Here is a 24,257-nt window from a genome sequence, read left to right on the forward strand (position 1 = left end):
TTTCAAGACTTATAAATAAATTAGAATTTTCGTTGAATTATAAAAATAGAAAAAAAAAGCATAAAGGAACAATATCATTTTGAACAACACATTTCTTTATAATACACATACATCATGTCGTAAATAATGGTCGTAAACAATTTATTATAACAATATTTTGGTGGTTTTTATTTATATTTATAGATAAAAATGATTTAAAAGTAATTTACTGAATGTCTAGTGGCTAATTTATGGTGTTTAGTCATGAAAACTATATCTAACGGTTTCTATAAATTCAAAATGTTGTAAAACCATACAAATTATTCGTTAAAAATTCAAATTAAAAAAGTTCGTTAAAAATCATCAGTAAATTTTATTTAAAATTAATTAATTTTTCTCAATCCATCCCTTATCAACTAAATAGTTACGAACGTTATTCGGTGTGAAGACGGTTTTACTCAAAAAACTAACAGAAGACATTGGATGAATATACTCGATAGAGAAGGATTTTGCTTTCGGTCCATAAAATCCTTTTGGAACCATTTTATCTCCACGAATTTCAAATGGTAATAAGTTAACATGAATATCATTAGTTTTGGAAAACTGAACTTTAAGATAATGACCATCAGTTGCTTTAATCCAATAAAATCCGGCAAGATCGGTGAATGGTCGTGAGTCATAGCACCTTCTAATTGCAGTTGATCTATTATAGTCGTTGATATTGAAACTAATGTCAATTTCATAAGCATCACTTGATAAGTCGTGTAATTCAATTGCATTTTTCAGAGCAGCATTATCTAGCCAGTACCTAACGCCTGTATTTTCAAGTTCCTCAATAAGATATTGGAAAATTGTCTTTAATTTTTCTAGACAACAAGGTGGTGTTCTACGGTTAATATATAGGTAGAACGGCTTCTCATTATAGACCTGCCCGATACAACTTTTTGTATTCTTCTCACATCCAAAATAACTTATGTCTGTTTTCATTTGTACTTGTGCAGAATAATTAGTTAAAATTGAAGACGGTATATCCAATTGTTCAATCAAAACGTCAATTACGTTCCCATCTTTACCATTCTTAGGGATATTTCCTTTAGAATTTTTCTCTTGCTGCTGCTTATTTCCTTTATTTCGATTCTTCTTTAAATTCTTTAAACTAGCCGTCTTGTCTTCCGGAATGTAATGATATTTCTTAATAACCTTCTTCATTTGTAATTTCTTATACAACCATTTAAATTGCTCCTTTTTGAGATTCTTTCTCTTAGTACGACTATGATATGATGACATCAACAACTTCTTGCCTCCATCCGAAAAGGACTCATTTGAATACACCAGCTAATAGGGAAAAATAAGAGGCAATTTAGTGGTAAATTTGAATAATTTATAAAAAAAATTAACACGCTAATCCAGGTTTTACGTTACAATTGTACAAATTGTTAAATGACATGTGAAGGCATTAGTTGAAATTGATTCAACAAGTTCATGAAAATCATCCATATGAATGAACGATTGAAGTAATATTTACAAATAAATATTGTTTCATGCCTAACTATGAAAAAGGTTTAATATTTATAAACGCGATAGCACTATAAAAATAGCACAAACAAAAAATGTGGATGGGGAAATGTCAAATATGCCAACAGAAATTGATTACATCATGTTATTTCAATTCAATAGGTACATTACCTTTATGTCAGCAAGTTTTGCTTGTAAATAAAAATACTCGGGAAATGGTGATTGGAAGGGTTCTGAAAGAAATAATATTAGTTCCTTAAAGTTTCATTTTTGCTGAATAGATGACATTGAGAAGGGTTCATGTTTATTGTATTCATCGATTGATTGAATTTTACACAATTTGTCACATGTGTGATTATTTAACGAATTCTTCTATTTTGAATTCTCCAAAACCATACAAATTCATTTCAATATTTCAAACATTTGTAAGGTTCGAGAAATTCAAAGTCTGAAAGCCGTTAAATTTCAAGCATGTTTACAAAATGCAATAAAATTCAAAGTCCTTCCCAACTCACCTAGAAAGCAATAAATTTGATTGGAAAAGTTTGCTTACCCAAAAAATCATGAAGCAAAAAAGTTTCCATGAGCATTCCGTGCTTTTGTGTATACTGTGTGAAAAATGATTGATGATAATCGATGAGAATTCCTTTAATAAATTTCATTTAAAAATAAATTCATTTTTACCATGTCACAATCTAGTGTACTGTTTGTTTTCACCACATATTCAAGTGTCCAATTTGGTATATCGACATTAAGTTGGAAGCAATAATTTATTAATTTTTGATTAGACGTAAATGGAACGACGAGAATTTTCCTAGGATTTTTGCTATATTTGGCATTATAATCATCATCAATATGTTTAATTAAGCGTTGAAAGAGATGTCGAGCATTTGATAATTTATAATTATCGGGTAGAAAGAGCACATATTTTGTTTGTATGTAATTGAGAGGATTATTTTCACTAGCTTTTTTCGTAAGATCCAAATTTAATGGAATAAATTGGACATTATCCTTATAAATAAGAATTGAAGGATTTGTAGTTTGATTTGTTGACTGATACGGTCTAAAGATGCTTATTGGCGGGTATGGTTGTTGATCACTTATCACTAAAATTCTTAGGTTTGGTATGATGTTCAGCAGATGATCAATTCCACTTTTTAAGTCATTATCAAAATGATAAAAATCTCTTAAAATAACTGTAAGTGACTTTTGCAGGAATTTCTTTAATTCTTGCAATCTATTCTTATTATTCTTAATTGTGGTAACAGAATTAAACTCAATAATCTGCGGTTTGGACGTAAACTTTTGTATATTTCTCTCAGAAGTTATAAAATATTTCCAAGAAATTAGGAAAAGTAGAAAATTTATAATCACTATCGCTACTGTCGCAAATCTCGATATCCTTATTCTCATTATTATGCTATATACATGGAACTTAACGTATTTAATTTATTCTTTGCACATTCACATGGTTGTCTGATTACTTCTAGTGCCTTATTTTCAATCTTTTTCAGACAAAAAGTATTTTTATTATCATTTATTGCAATTCTGTGTTTATTATATATTCGCGAATGAAAAAGGACGATGATAACACGGGAAATGGAAAATTGTATGTAGGTCCCGTGTTATTGGATGCTCTAAAAAATCAATTTTCATGTGACGTCACATTTTTTTGAAAATCTAATTTGACTTCTTTATTTTCTTACTGGATCTCAATTGGATTCTAGTTAACATTAATATAGTGCCTACCAATTCTTATAAGAATGCCACATGAACAGTGCAGTGCCTGATATAATGAATTTTTCTAAAATCCCTTAAATGTTCCCCAACGGTTATTTAATTTTTGAATTTTCCATACACCTTATTACACAGTTAATATATATTTTGATTTTTCTTAATTTCATTTAATTACTTAGTTATTCTTCTATTAAACATTCCACAAATAAGTTTATTATATAGTATTTTATATAAAGTGCTTGAAAAACATCAATGTTATCTGAGAATGTAAAGATATTTTAAGAAAAATTGTAATTAAAGATTTTTTTGAGTTGCAAAAAATGTCAGATTGCATTTTATCTGGATTTTTATTAATTAAGTCGCAAAATGGTTTCAATATTAAACAAAATCCAAAAAAGGTATGAATTCGTGTGGTTTTTCACACATCCAGTGATGTTTTTGTGATATTTAGTGAAAATTTGAATTTATTTCCATAATATTCTCGTATTATTTATTAGGTCAATTAACTTATATTCCAAAAGTTCTTTAAAAATACTAAAATTTTCAATTAAAACAACAGAGCTAAGCTTTTAGAAATGATTTATATGAGAATATTATGAGTAGATTCATTTTTCTCACTAAATACTTGTTGCATCATTGGTATTTCCGTTTTGCCTTAAACATTGAATTGTTTGTTAACATTTTCCTTTTCCTCTTTATTCTCTCTTTTTAGAAACGGTTTGTGATGCTATTTAAGCGTTCAACTCAAGGAATTGAGCGACTTGAAATAGGTGATAGTGAGACTGACAAAAATCTTCGACTCGTAACTTTAGAAAATTGCATAAAAGTTAATTCAGAATCATCATCGTTAATAATAAATGTCATCACAAAATCTGGTCAAATAGTATTTCAGTGTAATAATGAATCTGAACTGAATCTCTGGACAAAATCTCTTCAATCGGTAGCTTTTAATGAAAAATTAAATCTTAATCAATCTAAACGGAATTCCATAGTAGAATATAATGAATTATACTGTTCGTCCTTTTCGGAAGGAAAATTTACATGTACATTAACACCAACTGATATTACTATCAAGAATAAGCTTGAATCAAAAGATTATATTCTTGAATTGACAGCAACTGAGATCCAGTTGAAAAATTTGGAAGATGAAAGTATTGTAGCTAAATGGCCATATAGATATATTCGGAAGTACGGTTATCGAGATGGGAAGTTTACATTTGAAGCTGGACGAAAATGTGACACAGGCGAAGGAGTCTTTAAATTGGATAATAATAATCCACAAGAAATTTTCCGCTGTATGTCATCTAAAATGAAAAGTATGAAAAAACTGTTGAACGGTGATAGTACTGGAAATCTAGATTGCGGTGAAAATCAATTAAATGCAGCATTATCAATGGAAGCAGGATCACGAAGTCCATTACCACCACTTATTAATTCTCCAAACTCACCAGATATTGACATGTCAATGTCTATAACTTCACATGCATCACTTCGTGGTTTTATTTCATCGACTGACTCAATTCCTTTTATTCAGACACCAACAACTCCACCAATACCGCCGTCAGTACTCAATAAAAATTCTTCAATAATGCCAATTCCAAATAAACCACCTAGAAAAACATTGCACATAGTTAATTCTAATGATCGAATAAATACAAATCAGCAGGAAACACTTGTTCAACTTGATTCACCGCCTACACCACCAGAAAGAAATAAGTCGATGCTTGATCGATATAGGGATTATGAATGCATTGAAAATATTACGGATGCTTGGAAAACATTAGGTATAGATGAAGTAAAACATACTGAGCATGTCTCAATACCTGATGATGAATTAGAGGAATTTGTATGGCAACGAAGTAAGTCATTTAATCGGAATGAAATTAGAAAAATGTCTATTGTCGATATTAATGAGAATAATCCAAGTACGTCCATGAAGTTTAATGATCATCCAAGTACAACGAAAGTTATGGAAATGTTTGATTCTGAAGGTGATTATGATCGATTGGAATTCTTTCCTGCGTCTGGTAATAAAATAACATCATCAGGCTACAAGACCATTGTACCAATAATTCCCTTACCAGCTAAAAAGAAGCCAGTTATATCCGATGATTATGAAATTATTACGCCAACGGAATTACAGCCATCAACATCACAAGAATTCAAAGCACTCACATCACCATCAATTGTTCATGTTTCCGAACCTCCTCAATTGTCTACATCACGTTTAGCCGACGATAGTTATTTAGGATATGGCATTATTAGAAGAACAAGTCTTCCACAGCAATCTGCAAATCTTTCATTTCCATCTAGCTCTACACAATCCACACCTGCTGTTTTGATCAGCGACGAGGATCTTTTAAGAGATCACAGCAATAAATACAATCAACTAGAATATGCAATTGTCAGCAAGCCTAAAAGGGTATAATTACAATTTTACTTACCTGACGGAGATGCCATAAATGAAATTAGTCAAATGACTTTAAAAAAAAAAAGTATGAAGCAATTTAAAGATGTCATCAATATTTGTTTTTAAGTGACATTCCAATTTATTGTCATTTCAGTATTTGAAATTAAGTGCCTTTTTAATTATTTTAAATTTTTTACTTTTTTATGACAAGATAAATGCAATAAAATAATGTTACAAAAGATGTCTTACTGTGTGCTTAACTCGATACTTATTAGCCTTCAGTATGCTTGAATCACAGTCGTTCAGTTGGATCAAAATGAAGTTCTGCAATCCAGACAGTAACTTGTGAAATATGGTGAAATAATTTAGTTCCTTTCAGTTCTATTTCGGTCTATCCTCGTCTTCTATGAATTCTATTGAGTTTGTCTTGTTCAACAATTTTTCTCCTCGTTCTCTAAGTAGGTCCTCGATATTTGTGTTCTGATCTCTAAACCACTTCAGATTATCAGCAATTAGATGATTATTCTTACATTTCTGACATTCGACTATAACTACTCCTTTTTCATACGCTAATTTACTAATCATATATGAATTCCGCTCATCGCACTTTTTGCATGTGAATTGCAGGTATAACTTCTTAATTTCATCAACTTTTCCTAAACTACTTGCACAAAAAGCTCTACTGGATCTCAATTGATGATTTTGAAGAGCTAAAAAATTAACTTGTTGTCTTCTTGCTGTTTGTCCACTTTGATACACTAATCTTAGTGCATTTCTAGCACATATTCTATACAAGGAATTCATTTTAATACCTTAATATTAGGTGTATTAGCGATAAATTTAATTAAACTTGATGCACATTGTCAAGAGAAAAATGTAAACAAAAGATGTCTGAGAAGATGGAGGGTGACTTAGCGAGTTGGGAATCGTACATGTGTTATGCCATCAAAAAATTTCTGTTATTTAATAATTAAGTAGATATGAATACCAACATGTTAATTAAACTTAAAATTGAAATGATAACATAACGGAATCAAAAAAAATTAAATTTAAAACATTACAAATGTTTTTAAAATTGTGCAACCGTTTTTGAATAATATAAAGCCGTTTGATTTTGTTTTCAATTCTTTTCGAGTATTTAAAGTATAAATACTCAATTAGTAGTACTCATTACTTCACCACCCGTCATTAAAGACATGTAAATATTCGAAAATATAACATCGATTTTCGAATCGTACCGTCTAGAAATTACTGGAAAAATCAAAAGCTATATAAATGGGGGTATAAGTTTAACGGCCGAAAAATATTTAAACAAAGGTTAAATTCAAAAGCGCTTTAGAAAAACCACAAAAAAATTTCTGATCGCGAAAAATTAGTTATTTTACAGAATTAGTGCAGTAAAGTGGTTAAAAAGTAATTTAATTATTTTAAGAGCATCCGGTGAATTAGGGAAAGCCTTTCATATTGAAATTAAGTGTTAAATTGATAAATAAATCTGCAAAAATTGGAAAATGAGTGTAATTGGAATTGATTTTGGAAACGAATCATGTTATGTTGCTGTAGCAAAATCAGGAGGCATTGAGACCATTGCAAATGATTACAGTTTAAGAGCAACACCGTAAGTATCATTAACTAAGTGAATTTTTATGTTATTTCGCAATTCTAATGCTCTTTGTTCTTTATGTATGTTGAGAGGTTATGTTTGCAAAAAAAAAAAATTCTAGAATTTACTAGACTAACATAAAGGTTTCCATGACCCTATTACATATATACATAGTGTTATCGATTATTGTTAAGTCATGAAAAGTCTGGATAACTTGTTAGCAACTTAAACGTTTTGAATGCTTCCGGAAAATTCTTCTCATTCACTTAAAATAATTGGAAAATTTATGAGTTTTTCAGATCTAAGCTGATACATAAATGGATATTTGTTCATGAAAATAATTGAAAATTAATAATTTATGATTTCAACATTTCATAAAAAGTCGTGAAAAGTGCATTTTATATTTTATTCATACATCCAGATTCGAAATGAGTTCATCATACCTCCTTGAGCAATAAAAATGCACAATATTTGTCCTTATAAGTCACTGTTTAAGATGATTTTACGTTTTCGCCAAAGATGAATATGTAATAATGCATGAAACTTACAAAACTTGTCGCATCAAATGCTCAATCTCTTTTGTGCTATCAATCGCCTTAATCTTTTCATTGAAAATTTTCCTTCTTTTATCAACTGTACTACATGAGAATAATGTTTTTAAGTCATTCAGTCATTCGGATCGTAATGAAATTATTATAAAATCTGATGATTCAGTTTTTTTCACTTCTTATTATTCTCATACGTACCAAATATATCTTCTCTCTTAATGTTTTCACTAAATTGTGGGCGGTTGATTTCGTTTACATGAAATTCATGACGACGATATTAATATATATTTTACTAAAAAAGTGAACTAGTACAGACGTGGTCATTAAGGAGCTTTAAATAAATTATTTAATTTTTTACAAAATAACGGAAATTTAAAATTTGAAAAGTATGTAAATTTCTAAGTGACCTTTGCTTACGCAACTTTTGACTGAAGACAATAGCCATACTATGAGTTGTGCCAGCTTTCCATTGAAAGTTGCACACAAAATTAGCCACAAAAATAATATTTATTTTTCACACATTCTTCTTAATTATAGAAATATGAAAATATTATAATAAATGTGCAATTCTTTTATTTTAGATCATGTGTCGCATTCACCGGCAAAAATCGAACGCTAGGCGTAGCGGCAAAAAATCAGCAAGTAACAAATATGAAGAACACAATATGTGGATTTAAGCACTTGCTAGGAAGGAAGTTTAAAGATCCGATTGTTCAACAAGAAATCAAATCGTTGCCGTATCGTGTTGAAGAACGTCCTGATGGCGGTGTTGGAATTTGTGCGACTTATATGGAAGAGGAACAGAGCTTCACACCCGAACAAATTACGGCAATGCTCTTCACAAAGCTCAAAACTGACGCGGCTGTTGCTTTACAGGCACAAATTTATGACTGTGTCATAACTGTTCCATCTTATTTTACTAATGCTGAACGAAAAGCATTACTTGATGCTGCTGGCATTGCTGGACTCAACTGTTTAAGATTAATGAATGAAACAACTGCAACTGCTTTAAGCTATGGATTCTATAGGCAAGATTTGCCAAATCCAGATGAAAAACCTCGAAATGTTGTCTTTGTTGACTTTGGTCACAGTGCTATTCAAGTTTCTGCTTGCGCTTTCAGTAAAGGCAAATTGAAGATGTTAGCATCAACATCAGATCTTGTTGGTGGACGTGACTTTGATTCCGCATTGGCAAATCATTTTAGTAATGAATTCATTACAAAATACAAGATGGATCCTCGAACGAATAAAAAAGCCTATCTTCGTCTTTTGACGGAAGTTGAAAAGCTAAAGAAGCAAATGAGCGCCAATAGCACTAAATTGCCATTAAGTATTGAATGCTTTATGAACGATACTGATGTCTCATCCGCAATTCAACGTACTGATATGGAACAGATCTGTTCAAGTTTATTACAACGTGTTGAAGCTTGTTTGAGACGTTGCTTTGAAGAATCAAAATTGGCATTAGAGGATATCCATGCCGTTGAAATTGTGGGTGGATCTAGTAGAATTCCATCCGTTAAGCAACTTATAGAGCAAATTTTTGGTAAAACTCCAAGTACTCAGTTGAATCAAGACGAAGCTGTATCAAGAGGCGGTGCATTGCAATGCGCCATTTTGTCACCAGCTGTCCGCGTTCGCGACTTTAGTGTCACTGATATCCAACCATATTCCGTAATGCTTGCATTTGACAATGAAAATGGTCAAAGAACAGACATGGAAGTTTTCCCAGCACATCACGCAGCTCCATTTAGTCGCTTATTGACAATGTATCGTCGCGAGCCATTTGCTATCACTCTCTACTATGCTAATCCATCACCTTGTCTCGATCCATTCATTGGTAAGTTCATTTTTTAATTTTATGCAAATACACCAAAACCCTACAAATGTTTGGTTATCCAAATAATTTGTGAGGTTTTGAAATTTAAATTTTTAATATTCGTTATTATCATATTGTAAAATTTAATTTATTTATAGGTGAATGGCAAGTGAAAGATGTCAAACCATCTGCTAGCGGAGAAGCTCAAGAAGTAAAGGTAAAAGTAAGGATCAATCACAATGGATTATTGCTTGTTGCCAGCGCTCAAATGGTCGAAAAAAAAGAAGTCCAAGATGCTGAACAGAATGGTGCAAATGATGCCGAAGCAATGCAAACAAATGCCCAACCATCTCCAACTGAGCCTGCACCACAAGAAGGACAACAAACTAATGAAGCAATGGACACAACGTCAGTTGATGTAAGTCGCGTGTTTTCCTCTCACAAAACTTACATAAAAATGAGAAAAAAATGTCTTGCTTACACCCTAATATCCTTAATAACTCTAACGTATTTAGTAATTATTACAAAATGGTGTCTCTGGAAGATAACCATCCTGCTGATAACTATATCTATCACTTTTTATTTTGACATAGTTTTGTTGCAAAATTTTTTGTCTAGAAAAACCTTAAAAATTATCCAAAAAAAAAAAAAAAAACAATTCGTCCAAAAAAATCTCGAGATTCTTGTACTAAATATCCAATGTCTTGATATATAGGGTGCTAGCAGTGAAGACGAAATTAAAAGTCCCACAAAAGAGCACGAAAAAACAGGGTGGACACATCGTATCAGCAGATGGTTCTCTTCGGTACGTTTTTGTTTTAGCTTTTGTGAGCCTTTAATCACTTCTGCATATTAGTTCTTTATACATTATTTTCACAAAATTATGCCTTAGTTCTCTTCCGTTTTATATCATTTATTCTCTGTCTTTCTTGACATTTTGTGTGACACCTTAGAATGACAAAAACTTTTTAGTTCATTATATTTTATTATTATTTTATGTTCTCACTGTTTTAGACTAGTTTAAATCATTTTATATGAGTTTGTTGATCTCTTTTGACATTATTAATTTATACTTTTTTCTCTTTTCTACAGGATGATAAAAAGAAGAAGAAGGTGTCTAATAAAATCATTGAATTGCCAATCAATTCCCGTACTCATGGCTACTCGCAAACCGAGTTTGATCGATTCTTCGAACAAGAGGTGAGTTCTATTTTAACGATTTTTGATTTTTAAATTTCTAAAAGTTGTAACGAGTTTTATAAATTTGAAATTTTAACGAAATTTTGAATTTATATTTTCAACGAACTTTGTAAATTTAAATTTTTAACGAAACTAAAATTTTAACGGCCAAAATTATTTTTTTCAGGGCAAAATGATCAGCAATGATCGTCAAGAAAAGGAACGAGTCGACGCCAGAAATGCATTAGAAGAATATGTTTACGATATTCGTGGAAAAATACAGGAAGGCGGAAATCTTTATGAATACGTTGCTGATGATATTCGCGATCAAATTTGTATTCAATTAGATGATGTAGAAAATTGGTTGTATGAAGATGGCGAGTGCTGTGAACGTGAGGTCTATAAGAATCGTCTTAGTGATTTGCATCAAAAAACTGACCCAATTAAAGTAAGACATGATGAATATGAAGGACATCCACAAGCATTCAATGATCTCGGTCATGCAATTCAAATGGCTTATAAAGCAGTTGAATTATATCGTAAAGGCGAGCCCAAATATGATCATTTAACTGAAACTGAAATGCTTAATATCAGTGAACAAGCTGACAAAACCCAAAAATGGTTTGATGATGCAAGAGGAAAGTTGAATACTGTAAGAAAAGTACAAGATCCGCCAGTTAAAGTTGCTGATATTCGACATGAATATCAAACATTAACAACATGCGTTAATTCTGTATTAAATAGACCAAAACCAAAACCTCCAACACCACCACCAACAACAACAACAAAGGCTGAAAATAATCAAAATGGTGCAAATCAAGAACAGAATCAAGACCAACAACAGCAACAACAAAGTTCGGAACAAAAAGAATTGAAGGATGATAGTATGGATGTAGAATAAATGAATTTTTTTTCATCTAGGATACAAAAAAAAAAAAATATTTGTTTAGCGCAAATGAAATAATTTTTTAACTGGACAGAATGAGAAAAAAAAAGCAAGAACATTAATCGTAAAGAAGTAATAATTAATAGACGTTTATGACCTTTTTCTACTCATCGATTTTCTTGATAATAATCATTAAAAAAAATATATTCCTTTTCACAAAAAACTATCGCGTAAAAAAACATAATTAATTATTTTATTTTCTAATAAGCTGCTTCGGAGCTACGAAAGATCGATGAGTAAAACCAAGAAAAATTCATTTGAAATATTTTAGCCTGAATAATGTAATTCATATTATAAACAAAACATAATTGAGGTGTAATTTAACTGGGGATAAATCAATTAATATGAAAAAAACAATTTCTGCCAATTTTCTCAAGTATCTTAATTGAAATCAATGGGGTGTGGATGGGGAATCCACAACAACTAACTTACTTTGACTCACTCGTCTTTTTTCGACTCTCGATGATAACATTAAATGCAGAAAATTTACGTTAAATAATTTAGATAGTATCAGAATTGATTTTTTTTTCACGCTTCTTATTTAATTAGTCTTTTTGGGAATATCAGTATAGCATATACCTTCGCATCTCACGTTAATTTTGTGTATCTTTTTCACTCATTCAGAAACTCATTTGCGATACATTTAAAGCTCAGTGGTGTTTAAAATGCTTCTTTTGAAAACGGAAAGGATAAATTATGTAAAGGATGTTGTATGCTGTTGACTAAATTTTGGCATAGTCTTGATTCAGAATTGAGGAAGTAAGGAAATTTTGGAGATAAATTATTGAAAATGTATCCTGAAAATTGTACTAATCTAGGTTTAAATAAATCCGAAGATTTAATTTTTAATCCTAGGATTTAATTATTTTCAATGACATTCAAGATAGGACAGAATATCAAAGATCTTATTGACAACAACAATGCCACTTTACTTCTGTAAGAAGTATAATAATTAAGATCTAGATTTACGATTTACTGATCCAAAATGAAACAGCTGCTTGCACCACTGACTTAAAAATGAATATCCTTCTGTGAAACACTTTCAAGTGATGAGTAAATCATGTAAAAATTCTTATAAAAAAATTGTCATTCCAGGTAAAAAGTGAAAAAAAATTGAATTGATGTAACTAAAAAAACTATTTAATGAAAAGCATTTATTTATTCAGCCTTCAGAGAATCAACATTTTGCGTCATATTAGTCAGCGAAAATACAACTTTTGAATTTGATTTGATAATTTATATCCTTTCCTGTTGTTTATGTAATATAAAATGAAAATTACACATGAAAAAAAAAAATTGTTTATGTAACCTTAAATTAAAGAATATATTAAAAAGAAGAGAATAAAAGTGCGAAGGAAGTATTAAGCAAAAAAAAGAAAGGAAAATTCATTTTTATGTTTCTTTATGTCGTTGTTTACAGCTATTGACTTGAATGGAATGGCAGTCAACGAAAAACAGCTAAACAGAAAATTTTTTATTACAGATTACGTTTTATGTGCAATGAATCCTTTTAAGTCTGTGGTTGGGAAAGTCATGGTCGTCGTAAACACCGACACTTTTCCTACCTATTGTGCATGATTTCGATTTATTTTTGTCTAGGAAATGGATGAAGGGGTTGTTGATGTCGGTTTAAGTAATAATCGAAAAAACAGAATGAAGTTTTGAGCTTTCCATTTTATTGTCGATACTTGGAACTGATTGGAATTATAACATTGACATACTTGGCAATTACTTTGATTAGATTAGAATTTGCAATTCAATTGCTTTAATTCAATTTTAACGGTTATTACAAATTTGAATTTTGATTAAAACCCTACAACAGTTTACAATATTTGAAACTTAAAAATCCGTTAAAAAGTAATTTTTCAAAATTTAAATTTCCGTTCGACATTTTTGATCTCAATTTCCTGTTTTACCTTCCCAATATTCATTTCATTCCACTTCAATGCACAAAATCTGTAAAAACAATTCATTTCGGAAGGTTTTCAATTAAAAACAATTTTTACATTCATAATTTATGAAGAAAATTTTTGTTTTATTAAATATTTTTTATGTTCTTTTTTTTACCCTGTACAGAACTTCTATCCTACATGACATAAAATAATTCCCTGTAAGGAACTAACAGAAAGATATTTTTTTTTATTCCTCATCATCTCACATGTATAAGCTATGGTGCTGTTTTTAAGTGCTTTTCTTGTACACAAAGCTATTATGATCATGACTAATAATTTCACACATTAACAGACATAGTTTTGCTATACATCCTATTGTGTTTGCATCCATTTTTCAAGAGATATATAAACTTATTCAACTGCAAAATTTGTGTGCAGATTTTCCATTTGCTACATACTCGTGTATGAATGTATGGCCATCTCTCTCTTATGGTTAGGCAATTAACATGATAGGATAGATATATTATGGATTTTACTATTATTACTGTTCGTATTGCATCAACAAAAAAAAAGACTATATATCCATACAAAACATTCAATTACATTGCAAAATTGACATTTTATGTGATGTGTAATGCGAGTATATATATGCATGTACTTGTAGCTTTACCTTTATTTTACTTCTTTCTTATATTCTCTTAAAGAAGCAAGTCTACTCGTGGGTGAATGATATTTTAAACTTTTTCCTCTCTTAATGCTTTGTTCTTCTTTCTTTTTTTTTCATTTTTCTTCATTATAAAATATTTTGTAATACTTTTATTTTATTTTGTTTCTTCTTCATTATATTATTCTACTAGGTATGATGATGAGTTCGTGAACTTTAATTAAAATCATGATGAATATAGAAAAAAACATTTCTTGTTTTTGCAAAAGTTTACAAAAAAGGAAATAATTACAGCACCATCAATTGAATTGAAAACTTTTTACTAATTTAGCAACAAAGTTAACAAAATTAAATTTTGGTCAGGTTTAAATTTTCTTAAAGATTAAAATTTTTGATTTTTAAAGCAGCTTAATTTTTTTAAAACTTAAATAAATGATTTTGAGGACGAATTTTTGAGTTTCATGGTGATTGATAAAGTTGAGTTAAGCATAAGTCAGCAATAGAGATTTGATCAAGCCTCACCAAAGAAAGGTCAAGGACAAGAAATGATTTTTGCAATAATCGAATTTTGTAGGAAAATAAGATAAAGTTTTATGATTTTTAACGAATTTTTAGAATTTGAAATTGTTTAAGTTCAAAAATTGATCGACAGTGAATTTTCTGAGTTACAATTTTGAACTTTTTAGTTTAAAATTTTGAATTTTCGTTGCTCAAAATTTGAGATTTTGTAGCTCAAAATTCCTTTAAGTTCAGATTTGGATATTTATTCAGTTCAAATTTTGAATCATTATAAACTCAATTTTTGAACTTTTTAAGTTCAATTTTAAAGTTTTTGCTCAAATTTTGAATCCTAAAAATTCAAATTTTGAACTTGATAAGCTTTAAATTTGAATCGAAAACCTCACAATTTCTTTTTAAACATTTGCTTTGTTTTGATAATTTTTTAATATTAGAAAATCTCTTTAAATTAACTTCAAGCAGCAAGCAATAGGGCTGAATAATAAATTATTCTGTAATTTTTTAAAAACTCAATCAAATTTTTCAAAAATCCAAACAATACTTACAAAAATTAATAATAATAAATAATAGGTTTTTTCGGGTGAGTAATTTCCGTTTGTAACATCAAAACACACTTTTTATACCTAATTGAACCATTAATTGAAAAATAAAACTGAAATTCATCGGTTGACTTCAATGGAAAATTATCATCAAGGTCATCCGTACTTTTCTATCCATGATGTGTATTGAAAAGAGAAAAGAACATTGACCTTGATAGCATGTAAATGTAAACACAGATGAGCTTTATATCAGATATCAGATTTATATTTGAACAGCTTTTTTTTATTCACGGAAACTCAAAGACCATTACAGACAGTTAAATTTATTGTAAGCGTTTTGGGTTTGCCTGCTTAAAAGTAATCGCTTGTTTACACTCTAATTAGTGACTATTTTTCATGGGAAATTTATTATCTAGCGTGCTTCTCCGAAATTTATCAATCATCATCAAACACCAGTTGAAGGAATTAGTCATCAACCATGTGACATCATCTCATCAGAATAAGTCTAGATCAATTAAATTAAATATTTATTTCATTTTTTTTAATTCATACATTTTTATTATTTTATTGGAATGTTGAATATGCAAAGCAATAATAACATTTAATACCATGAAATATTTATTTTTGTTCTGTTTTATTAATTTTTTTTTTCCTTTTTAATTCCACCAATTTGGTTTGGGGTTTGTTCATAAATGACGTCTAATTCATCGTCAATATCAAAAAATGTTTCTACAAAAAGAACTTCTGTAGGAAAGTACGGAAATTACGTAATGCTAAAAATAGCATTTTAAGAGCACCTTAACCCCTACCGCATTGTAACAACATCACGAGCTAAGATTTGACCAGGTTCGATAATTGCATGCAAGTATGCGCATTTTGTTTGCAAATATTGCATACAATTGCTACAAGTTTTATACAAATTCTAGCACTTTTATGCAATAAATGTATAAACTATGCGCATTATGCACATAAAATTTGCGCATTACACACATACAATATGCGCGGTATGTACCTAAAATGAGCGCATTATGAACGAAAAATGTTCATTCAATACAACGTGAGTATAAAACCGAATCCTATAATACTAGACCATATAACCCCCCTCAAGCGTTACGTATTTTCCGAACAATTCTTATGAAGTCCCTAAAGTTTCAAAAAACCCACCTCAAAAATAGCCTAGACGTCATTTATGAACAATCCTCTTTTTATAGAAAGTCTAACAATGATTTTTGATCTAAGATTTTTTTTTTATTTTATTCATTCTTACAAAGTTGTTTTGATTCTAAACAGAAGAAGTCAATTCTTTTTAAATATCATTATAAATCAATATAAATAGGCAATTATAGAAGAAATAAAAACATGTACAATCGATTGTCATTAGTTTATAGCTATTTCAGCTCATCTCTATAAAGGTTTCTTGTAATTTTGATTAACAGCGAATATTGCCTTTTTTAAAGGATGATGAATAATAACATTAAAATTACTTTATTATTATTTTTTTAACTGGAAATTGTTGAGTTGAAGGCTTTGGAACTGTTTATTTTGGATCTCTTGCGAATGTTGATTTTTGTGATGAAATTGAGATTCAGATGATTTTTTTGTGGGTGAATTATGTAAATTAAGGGATGATCCACTAGAGAAGTTCATTATCCATGGATTTTAGTTAGTATTCGATTTAAAGACCTACAACAGCTTTTAAAGAATTGGTAGGGTTTTGAGATTTTTGTAACATTTGTGAGTTTTCTAAAAAACGCTTGAGAATTGTACGAACTATTTTTGTAAGAAATCCCTATAACAGTTAACATATATGAGAACCATATAACAGTTTCCATAACAGTTACTAAGCATACACTTATACGTAAATAAGAGTGCTGTTAAGTATGCTCATAAAATTGAGCATGTTCAATTATATTGATTGAGTTTTCATAAACGGTAATTGTTCATGGAACCGTACACTAGTTGTATATTAAAGAAATTGTACGGTTCAATTTTATTAAACAACATTGCATGCAAATATTGTATGCAACTCTTGCATCCAATGATTGAATTTATATGAAACTATATGATAATGTCAATCACTTGGCAACTATGTCCATTCATATTATATGACCACAAATTGAACATGTATTCTTCAAAAATAACATTCGGTCACAACCAACAATGCTCTCAACAAATTCCAAAGAAATTTCCAAAATTTAACAAAAAATTTACAGCATCCAAACAGATGTTCAATCATAAATAATCATTAAACAATAAAGAATTTACAAGGAAAAATTTGAAATAATATTAATTTTTTTAAGTTTCTTTAATTATTTGGTTCGATATCGCAATAAATTACCCTGATTCGTTGAATTCTTAGGTATTCTCTCGTACAGATTGATAAAAATTATATTAAGGCTTAATTCATTAATAATAATAAAATTATGTAAATTGTGAAAATCTTAAATTATAATAAAAATTAGAGTCAAAATTAAAAATTATTTAATAAATTTACAACATTGTTGTTGTATTTTTTTCGATTCCATTAGTCGTTGTTGTGCACTCTTGTATCAGCTCACGAAGCCTCATAATTTCCATACTTGATGCCTGCAAATCACCCTGAAGGGAAAGCTCACGTTCTCTCAATCGCTTAATATCACGTTGACATGTCTGTATATACCCGAATAGAAAATACATAAAAAAAGTTAAAATAAATGCGTATGAGTCATTCCATTAACGTCATCGTGTCACTCTTACCACATTCTGTCTTAACAAATCTAATTTATCACACTTTAGCTTCGTAATTTCCTGCTTCAAGTCATCGATCTCTTTCTGATGTGTCTCTTGTTGATGTCTCATTTGTTGACTTGTCATTTGTGCTTGTTCTGATGATGACATTGAACCAAAACCTGGATCACTATCAATATAACGATGTTCAGCATCATTTAATGTCTCTAATTCAACACTATATAAGCTTGAGTTATCGCTTTGTTGCTCATTTGAGACTTGCATTGATTCACTATTTTTGAGATTCTTATCATTATTATTTTGTACATTTGTTGGTTGTGATAATTGTGATTGTAAGTGATGATGTGTTGCATGAGGTGTTGGTAGTGACTGCTGATGAATTAATTTACTTGATGTTCCTGGTGATTTCTTTTCTAATGTTGCCATTGATGAGCTTGATGATGAGAAATTACTTGATGATTTTGATGATGGTGCTCTGTTAATCTGTCAAGATGTAAATTGTAAATTAATTAAATTACAGATTATTGTGCTTTATTCATTAAAGTTGTTTGCCTTGTTCAAGGTAAAGCTGCGATTGACAAAAGACGTAAATTAACCCTAATTGGCAAAATGTAATTAACACTTTCTTTCTATGAATATTTTATGTCGAGAATAGATTTTGTTGTAATTTAGCAGTTAGAGGTTCCATTCAGCTTCATTCAATTAATGAAGTTGTTTTACTCAATTTAAGTTTTTTTTTTTTTTTTTTATTTTGCGGAAATTGAGTGTGAAATTTTTAATTGAGGAACATTTTAGTGGTGAATTTGACACGATTTGTGCATGGATTGTGATTTTATGGAATGTTGAGTATTAAAATTGCTGATTTTTGATTGTTAAAATAGTTATGGAGAATTTAACGGTTTTTGAGAATTCTAATTTGAACATCTTTTATTAACGGTTTTTCAGAATTCAAAATGATTAATTTTGAACCATCTTCTTTTTACCGGTTTTTAGGAATTCAAAATTAAAAAAATTGAACTTAAAACTTTTTAACGGGTTTTAAGAATTTAAATTTTGAACTTTGATCTTTAACGGCTTTTAAGAATTCAAATTTTCAAAATTTGAACTTTTATCAATGTAACGGTTTTTAAACATTCAAAATTTTGAACCTTTATGTTTTCAAATTTTTTATTAACGGTTTTTTTAAAATTATTTAAATTCAAAATTTACATTCATTCTTTAACGGAATCATTCACTCATATCTAAAATCTTTAATAAAATTCAGCAAGCAGCTCATTAAAGTTCACAGTTCAAAAACTTCCATGACTAACTTAACATTCATCATCAAAACCTGAAGTCTGTAACTTGTTTAGTTATGACGTCAATAATAATAATAATATTAAGTCATTAACAAGTATATAAATCTTGATAAATATCAAGGATATCAGTCATAAAAATTCAAGAGTCGTACAATGTACACGAAAATTAAACAACTTTCTTTTCATTGTTAAACATGATAGACATCCATGATAATAAAATATTGAAATTTAGTGTTTTCAGCACGGAAATCTAACAAAATATTTGCAGACTTGATAGATACACAGAATTTGGTGTAATTTATTGCAATATTGACATTATTCGTTACAATAAAAATTTATGAGTGCTGATTCATGTGCCTATATACTGACTTTTTATTTTTATATTTCTTATTCCGCAGCCACATAATTTTTTTTTTTTTAAAAACCTTGAATCTCAAACGACACGAACGTGAGTTATCCAAAATCTAATTTTCTGAGAATCAGAGTAACAATGGAATTGGAACCACTACTTTTTTTCATATATTTTGAAAATAATGATGCTATCTTAAATAACATCTTTTTCTTAATGGCTGGAAGGCTTTAAAAAATTTCAAATTTACTTTCAAGACCAAAATTAATTAGAGAAAATCATCATTTGTATGTAAATGTGTCAATATCACATTATTATCGTTGAGATACCGAGAAATAATAAATTTCTCCCCATTTCCGTTGATTGTGCGTTTGTGTCGAGATGGCAAAGACACTTTGTTGGCCGATCTGCTCTGTTTGTCCTTAAAAATAGATTTTTTTAATTTTTTGACCGTTAAATTTTGAATTTTTTATTGAACTTTAGTTTTCAAATATTTTTTGTCGGTTAAATTCCAATCTTTTTTGAAAGCTAAATTTTGAACTTAAATTTTCAAATATTTTTCGACCGTTAAATTTCAAATTATTTTTGACCGTTAATTTTGTTAACATTTTAAAATGGTTAATTAAAGGAACAAGCGCTTTTGTCAATCACATCTACCAACTTACTCATTAAATGGATATATTACTTACATTTTGTTCAATTTCAAAGCTAATTTGGTTTATATTTTTCTTGGCATTAGGTAACGTACAAACGTTACTATTTGGAACATCAGCCGTTGATTGTGATCTTACACGAGATATTAAAGCCTTCTTAACAGTGTCAATAAATCGACTTGCACCGGTATTTTCAGATTTTTGACTTATATCTTTTGCTGGTGACATTGGCGGAATTAAAATTTCATTGCCTAAGAAATTTTTGGTCTTTTCCTTTAAGTCTTCAACGAGATTCTCGAGAAGTGATGATCTTGTACGATATTCGAGTTTTGCAAACTTTTCTGCTTTATAGCAAGCATTTTCGGCATTAATGAGCTTCGTTAGTAAAAATTCTTTGAGATTATTTTTGCTGATAATTCCATTTCTTGGTAATGGAGGTCCAAAAAATGGCACACCGTCACGAGCCGCAACTGATATCTTATAAGACTTGTTCGAGTATGGTTGAATGACAATGAATGCGTGTAGAAAATGAGATGCAATCATGTCTGGTGAAAATGGTGTATTTCTCTCTTGAAAGACAATAGCGACGATATCATTTCCGATGTGTCGCTTCCTTTGTAGTTGCTGTGGATCACCATTTGTGTAAGGAAGTAAGGTTGACACGTGGAACATGATCTCTCGATCTTGAAAAACATCATAAATTGCAACATCTCCAGTGTGTCCATTTTGGATATCAAGTCCACCTCGATATCCTTTATGGTCTTTTAACTTGATTTTCTCACCCATCAAATTTAAAAATTCATCAAATTCTGCTGATGTCTCATTATTGCCAAAAAGTTCCTCTTCAATTGTCTGTCCAAATTTCTGATACAAAACTCCAAACTTAAAATTTACAACCAATTGATGCTCATCATATGCAGCAATTAAATTAGACGCTAATGGACATACAATCGGTAAAAATGTATCAATTTGAAGTTGTTCATTTAATAGTCGACTAATTTTAACTGGTGTTGCATTATCGTCCAAGCAAGACGTTGGAATGATTTCGTGCATTGTTCCACTCTTTAATCTCAACAAAATTCTCAAATGTGATTGATTTGCAATCAATTCAGGCTTTATTGACATCAACGCTGGTCCATGATTCTCATCAAATCCAATTAAATTTGAATGTTCACGACCGTAAAAGTGCAGTCTGTAACACCGTGCTGAATCATTTGCCTCAATTTTTATCTCAAACTGATTCTGTGAACCATCATTATCGTCATTATCATTAATTTTACCATTATTATTATTATTATCATTAAATCTGCTTCCATTTGAGTCAATCTCATCCTCATCATCAATTTGTCCACAATCTATCCAATAACCTCCATGTGGCGGTTTAACAATCATTGGTAATTTTTCAGGGTTTCTTGTCATAGTTAAAATCTGTTCCAATAGTAATTTGGTACTTGTACTTTGGTATTGATGTTGTGAATTATAATGATTCATTGCAGGTGACATCGGTGGTGAATTAATTGGTGTATTTGTCGAATATCTCGAATATGAGACTCCTTGGTATTGTTGTGATCCATAGTTCTGCGAATCATAATTGTCGTGATTATCACGTGTTACCTGTGAATATACACAAAAATATAATACTGACATTAATTTCAGGGTTATAAAACTTTTGGTTAATTTAAATATTATACAGAGCATATTGAAATATTGAAGCTTTTAGATCCATGATTTGCTTAATGATTCATTTGGTTCAATAAAAATTTCAGAGCATGAAGAAACAAAAAAATGAATTTCCTATTTGAGTTATTCTCCATATGTTTATTGAGTGTATGTACATACATCAATTTTGCAAAAAAAAGAGGTTGGTAAGAAAAACTTCATTGTAGGCGATTGATTGAAGTGCATTTTCAATTTAGAATAATTATTTTAAGTAGCTTTTGCCTATTAAGTAAGAATGTGTTAAAATGTATTAGAACGTGTTCTGTATTTTGCTAGTAGATCAAGCTGTTATTGAATTTAATCAATTTATATACGTTTGCATTGAGCATATATAAAATTTATATATTCATTAAGTCAAGTATGTGAATAAATTTTCGTATGAATTGAGGGATTACTTTGTATTGCAATCACGCGACACTTGAGTTTTATTTACAGGTTGAACATTCAATTTTGTTAAATTTGATTACAAGTTTTACGTACAAGTTTTAAATTTTACGTGCAACTTTCAATGCATTGCGTAAAATTTTAACGTACAATGTTCGAATTTTTACATACAACTTTCAACTCTTACGTACAAGTTTTTACATACAATTTTTAATTTTTGCGTACAACATTCAAATTTTTAACGTTTTCGTACAAAATTTAAAATTTCCGTACAAATTTCAATGCTTACTGTACAAATTTCAGTGCCTTACGTTCAACTTTCAATGTTTTATGTACAACTTTCAATGTTTTTACGTACAATTTTTAATGTTTTCGTACACAATTCAAATTTTAAGGACAATTTTCAATGTATTACGTACAACTTTCAATGTTTTACGTTCATCTTTCTATTTTTACGTAAAAATTTTCCATAATAAAATGCAATTTTAACTACATAAACCTCAAAGTCATCTACATTAATCTTCCTCAACTCTTTTATTACGTCCACATTTCATTGAGTCAGTTGAATGACGTACGTATTTTTCCCATGTCAAACTTAGCAATCCCATTCCATTCCATTTGATCTCAATAGTCTGTTTGATTTGCATAAATATTTAATTTGCCTTTTTTTTCAAGATTAAGTCAGTCAGTCAATCCTCTGACAGTAGTCATACTCAATTACAAAAAGGCCATGAAAAATTGTATAGAATATCTCAATAACGATGAGAAATAAAGAAAAAATAAATCTTTACCATTTAAGAGCCTCTTATATATTTTTATTCATTATACTCTTTAATAATGTATCGCACACAATATATATATATATTTTGCATGACGTAAGTAATTGTGTGAAGCTGATGATGTGATCGATGAAATGTGTAAGCATATTGAACATATTACTTAGTTTGTTATAAAATGAATGTAGTGTACTCTCGAAATAATTTGTGTCATAAGCATTATTAAAAAGTAGTTCACATTAATTTCACTTCATCATAACTTGATGACTAATTTGTAGAAAAAAATAGCTAATGGTACAGGAAGGAATATAAATAATAATGCTTATTTGCCTACTCAGTAATTTGTCAAAGTTCATGTTTTTTTCCCATTTACATTTGCTTTCATTATAAACATGTACAGCATACATGAATAGTAAAGGAAAAAGTAAAGTGGGATGCAGAAGCTTATGATTGAATCATAAAGTGAATAAAAATATTATTATTATTTATTGTTTATTTTTCTTCGTCGTTTTTTGATGAAAGCAAGCTGTTTGGGGAATTTGACTGTCTCTTTTAGTCTGTGAATGCAATTTTTGTTTATTTTCTTTTTGAGAAAAGACTTCAAGTCAAAATATTTCAGCGATGTCTATCCTAAAAATCATCATTTGCATGTCAATGACATTATCTTGTAAAAATTTTCGGTTGGATGTTGACTCTCACTTTTCATAGATAAATATGCAGACGTTTGGTTTTCTAAGATGAACTATTTTTGGCTAATGAACTGTTAAACTGAATTTGGAAGCATCTTTATTAGTGCGAAAAGAAAACTTTATCATGTAAAAGTTTGAATTTTATGATTAATCCCTAATTGAGAAGAATGAGAGAGCTGAAGTGAAAATATGGCTTATTCAGAGGCGTAGCTGTAAATTTTAAGGAATGGTGGGGTTTGGATGTATTTTTGAACATATCCTGCTCATGCATGCGCATTGTTTCATGTACTTATCAAACCCTAGTTAGAATTA

General features: G+C 29.6%; 4 protein-coding genes across 8 annotated transcripts in view; 2 read left to right on the forward strand and 2 right to left on the reverse strand.

Moving 5' to 3' along the window:
• Window positions 1–117: 117 nt before the first annotated feature.
• Window positions 118–3,056, reverse strand: LOC139087016 (ribitol 5-phosphate transferase FKRP). The gene is made up of 4 exons (XM_070635707.1): window positions 2,179–3,056; window positions 2,048–2,102; window positions 1,666–1,727; window positions 118–1,314 (listed from the first exon to the last, which is right to left on the reverse strand). Exons 1-4 carry the CDS (start codon window positions 2,905–2,907, stop codon window positions 367–369), a joined length of 1,794 nt encoding a protein of 597 aa, XP_070491808.1. The 5' UTR covers window positions 2,908–3,056; the 3' UTR covers window positions 118–366.
• Window positions 3,057–3,389: 333 nt separating this feature from the next.
• Window positions 3,390–5,882, forward strand: Dok (docking protein homolog). Its single transcript, XM_070635732.1, has 2 exons — window positions 3,390–3,629; window positions 3,944–5,882. Exons 1-2 carry the CDS (start codon window positions 3,552–3,554, stop codon window positions 5,657–5,659), a joined length of 1,794 nt encoding a protein of 597 aa, XP_070491833.1. The 5' UTR covers window positions 3,390–3,551; the 3' UTR covers window positions 5,660–5,882.
• Window positions 5,883–6,969: 1,087 nt separating this feature from the next.
• Window positions 6,970–12,585, forward strand: Hsp110 (heat shock protein 70Cb). Of its 2 annotated transcripts, XM_070635614.1 has the most exons (6): window positions 6,970–7,259; window positions 8,374–9,632; window positions 9,770–10,029; window positions 10,327–10,416; window positions 10,704–10,811; window positions 10,978–12,585. In XM_070635614.1, exons 1-6 carry the CDS (start codon window positions 7,153–7,155, stop codon window positions 11,689–11,691), a joined length of 2,538 nt encoding a protein of 845 aa, XP_070491715.1. In that variant the 5' UTR covers window positions 6,970–7,152; the 3' UTR covers window positions 11,692–12,585. The 2 variants fall into 2 exon arrangements, with proteins under 2 accessions (XP_070491715.1, XP_070491716.1); XM_070635615.1 differs by lacking the exon at window positions 10,327–10,416.
• Window positions 12,586–13,774: 1,189 nt separating this feature from the next.
• The window catches only part of LOC139086977 (rap1 GTPase-activating protein 1-like), a 94,767-nt gene continuing 84,284 nt past the window's right edge, over window positions 13,775–24,257 (reverse strand). For all 4 annotated transcript variants that reach the window (XM_070635644.1, XM_070635643.1, XM_070635645.1 and 1 more), the window contains 3 exons: window positions 20,414–21,991; window positions 18,087–18,560; window positions 13,775–17,999 (listed from right to left, as the gene is read on the reverse strand). In XM_070635644.1, the coding sequence (XP_070491745.1) occupies window positions 17,841–17,999; window positions 18,087–18,560; window positions 20,414–21,991 (2,211 nt within the window). In that variant the 3' untranslated portion in view covers window positions 13,775–17,840. The remainder of the gene's footprint in view (window positions 18,000–18,086; window positions 18,561–20,413; window positions 21,992–24,257) is intronic.

This window comes from Chironomus tepperi, unplaced genomic scaffold, assembly GCF_022539635.2.
Source record: "Chironomus tepperi strain 1889 unplaced genomic scaffold, CSIRO-AGI_Ctep_v1 contig_93, whole genome shotgun sequence".
In the NCBI taxonomy this organism is placed as follows: Eukaryota; Metazoa; Arthropoda; class Insecta; order Diptera; family Chironomidae; genus Chironomus; species Chironomus tepperi.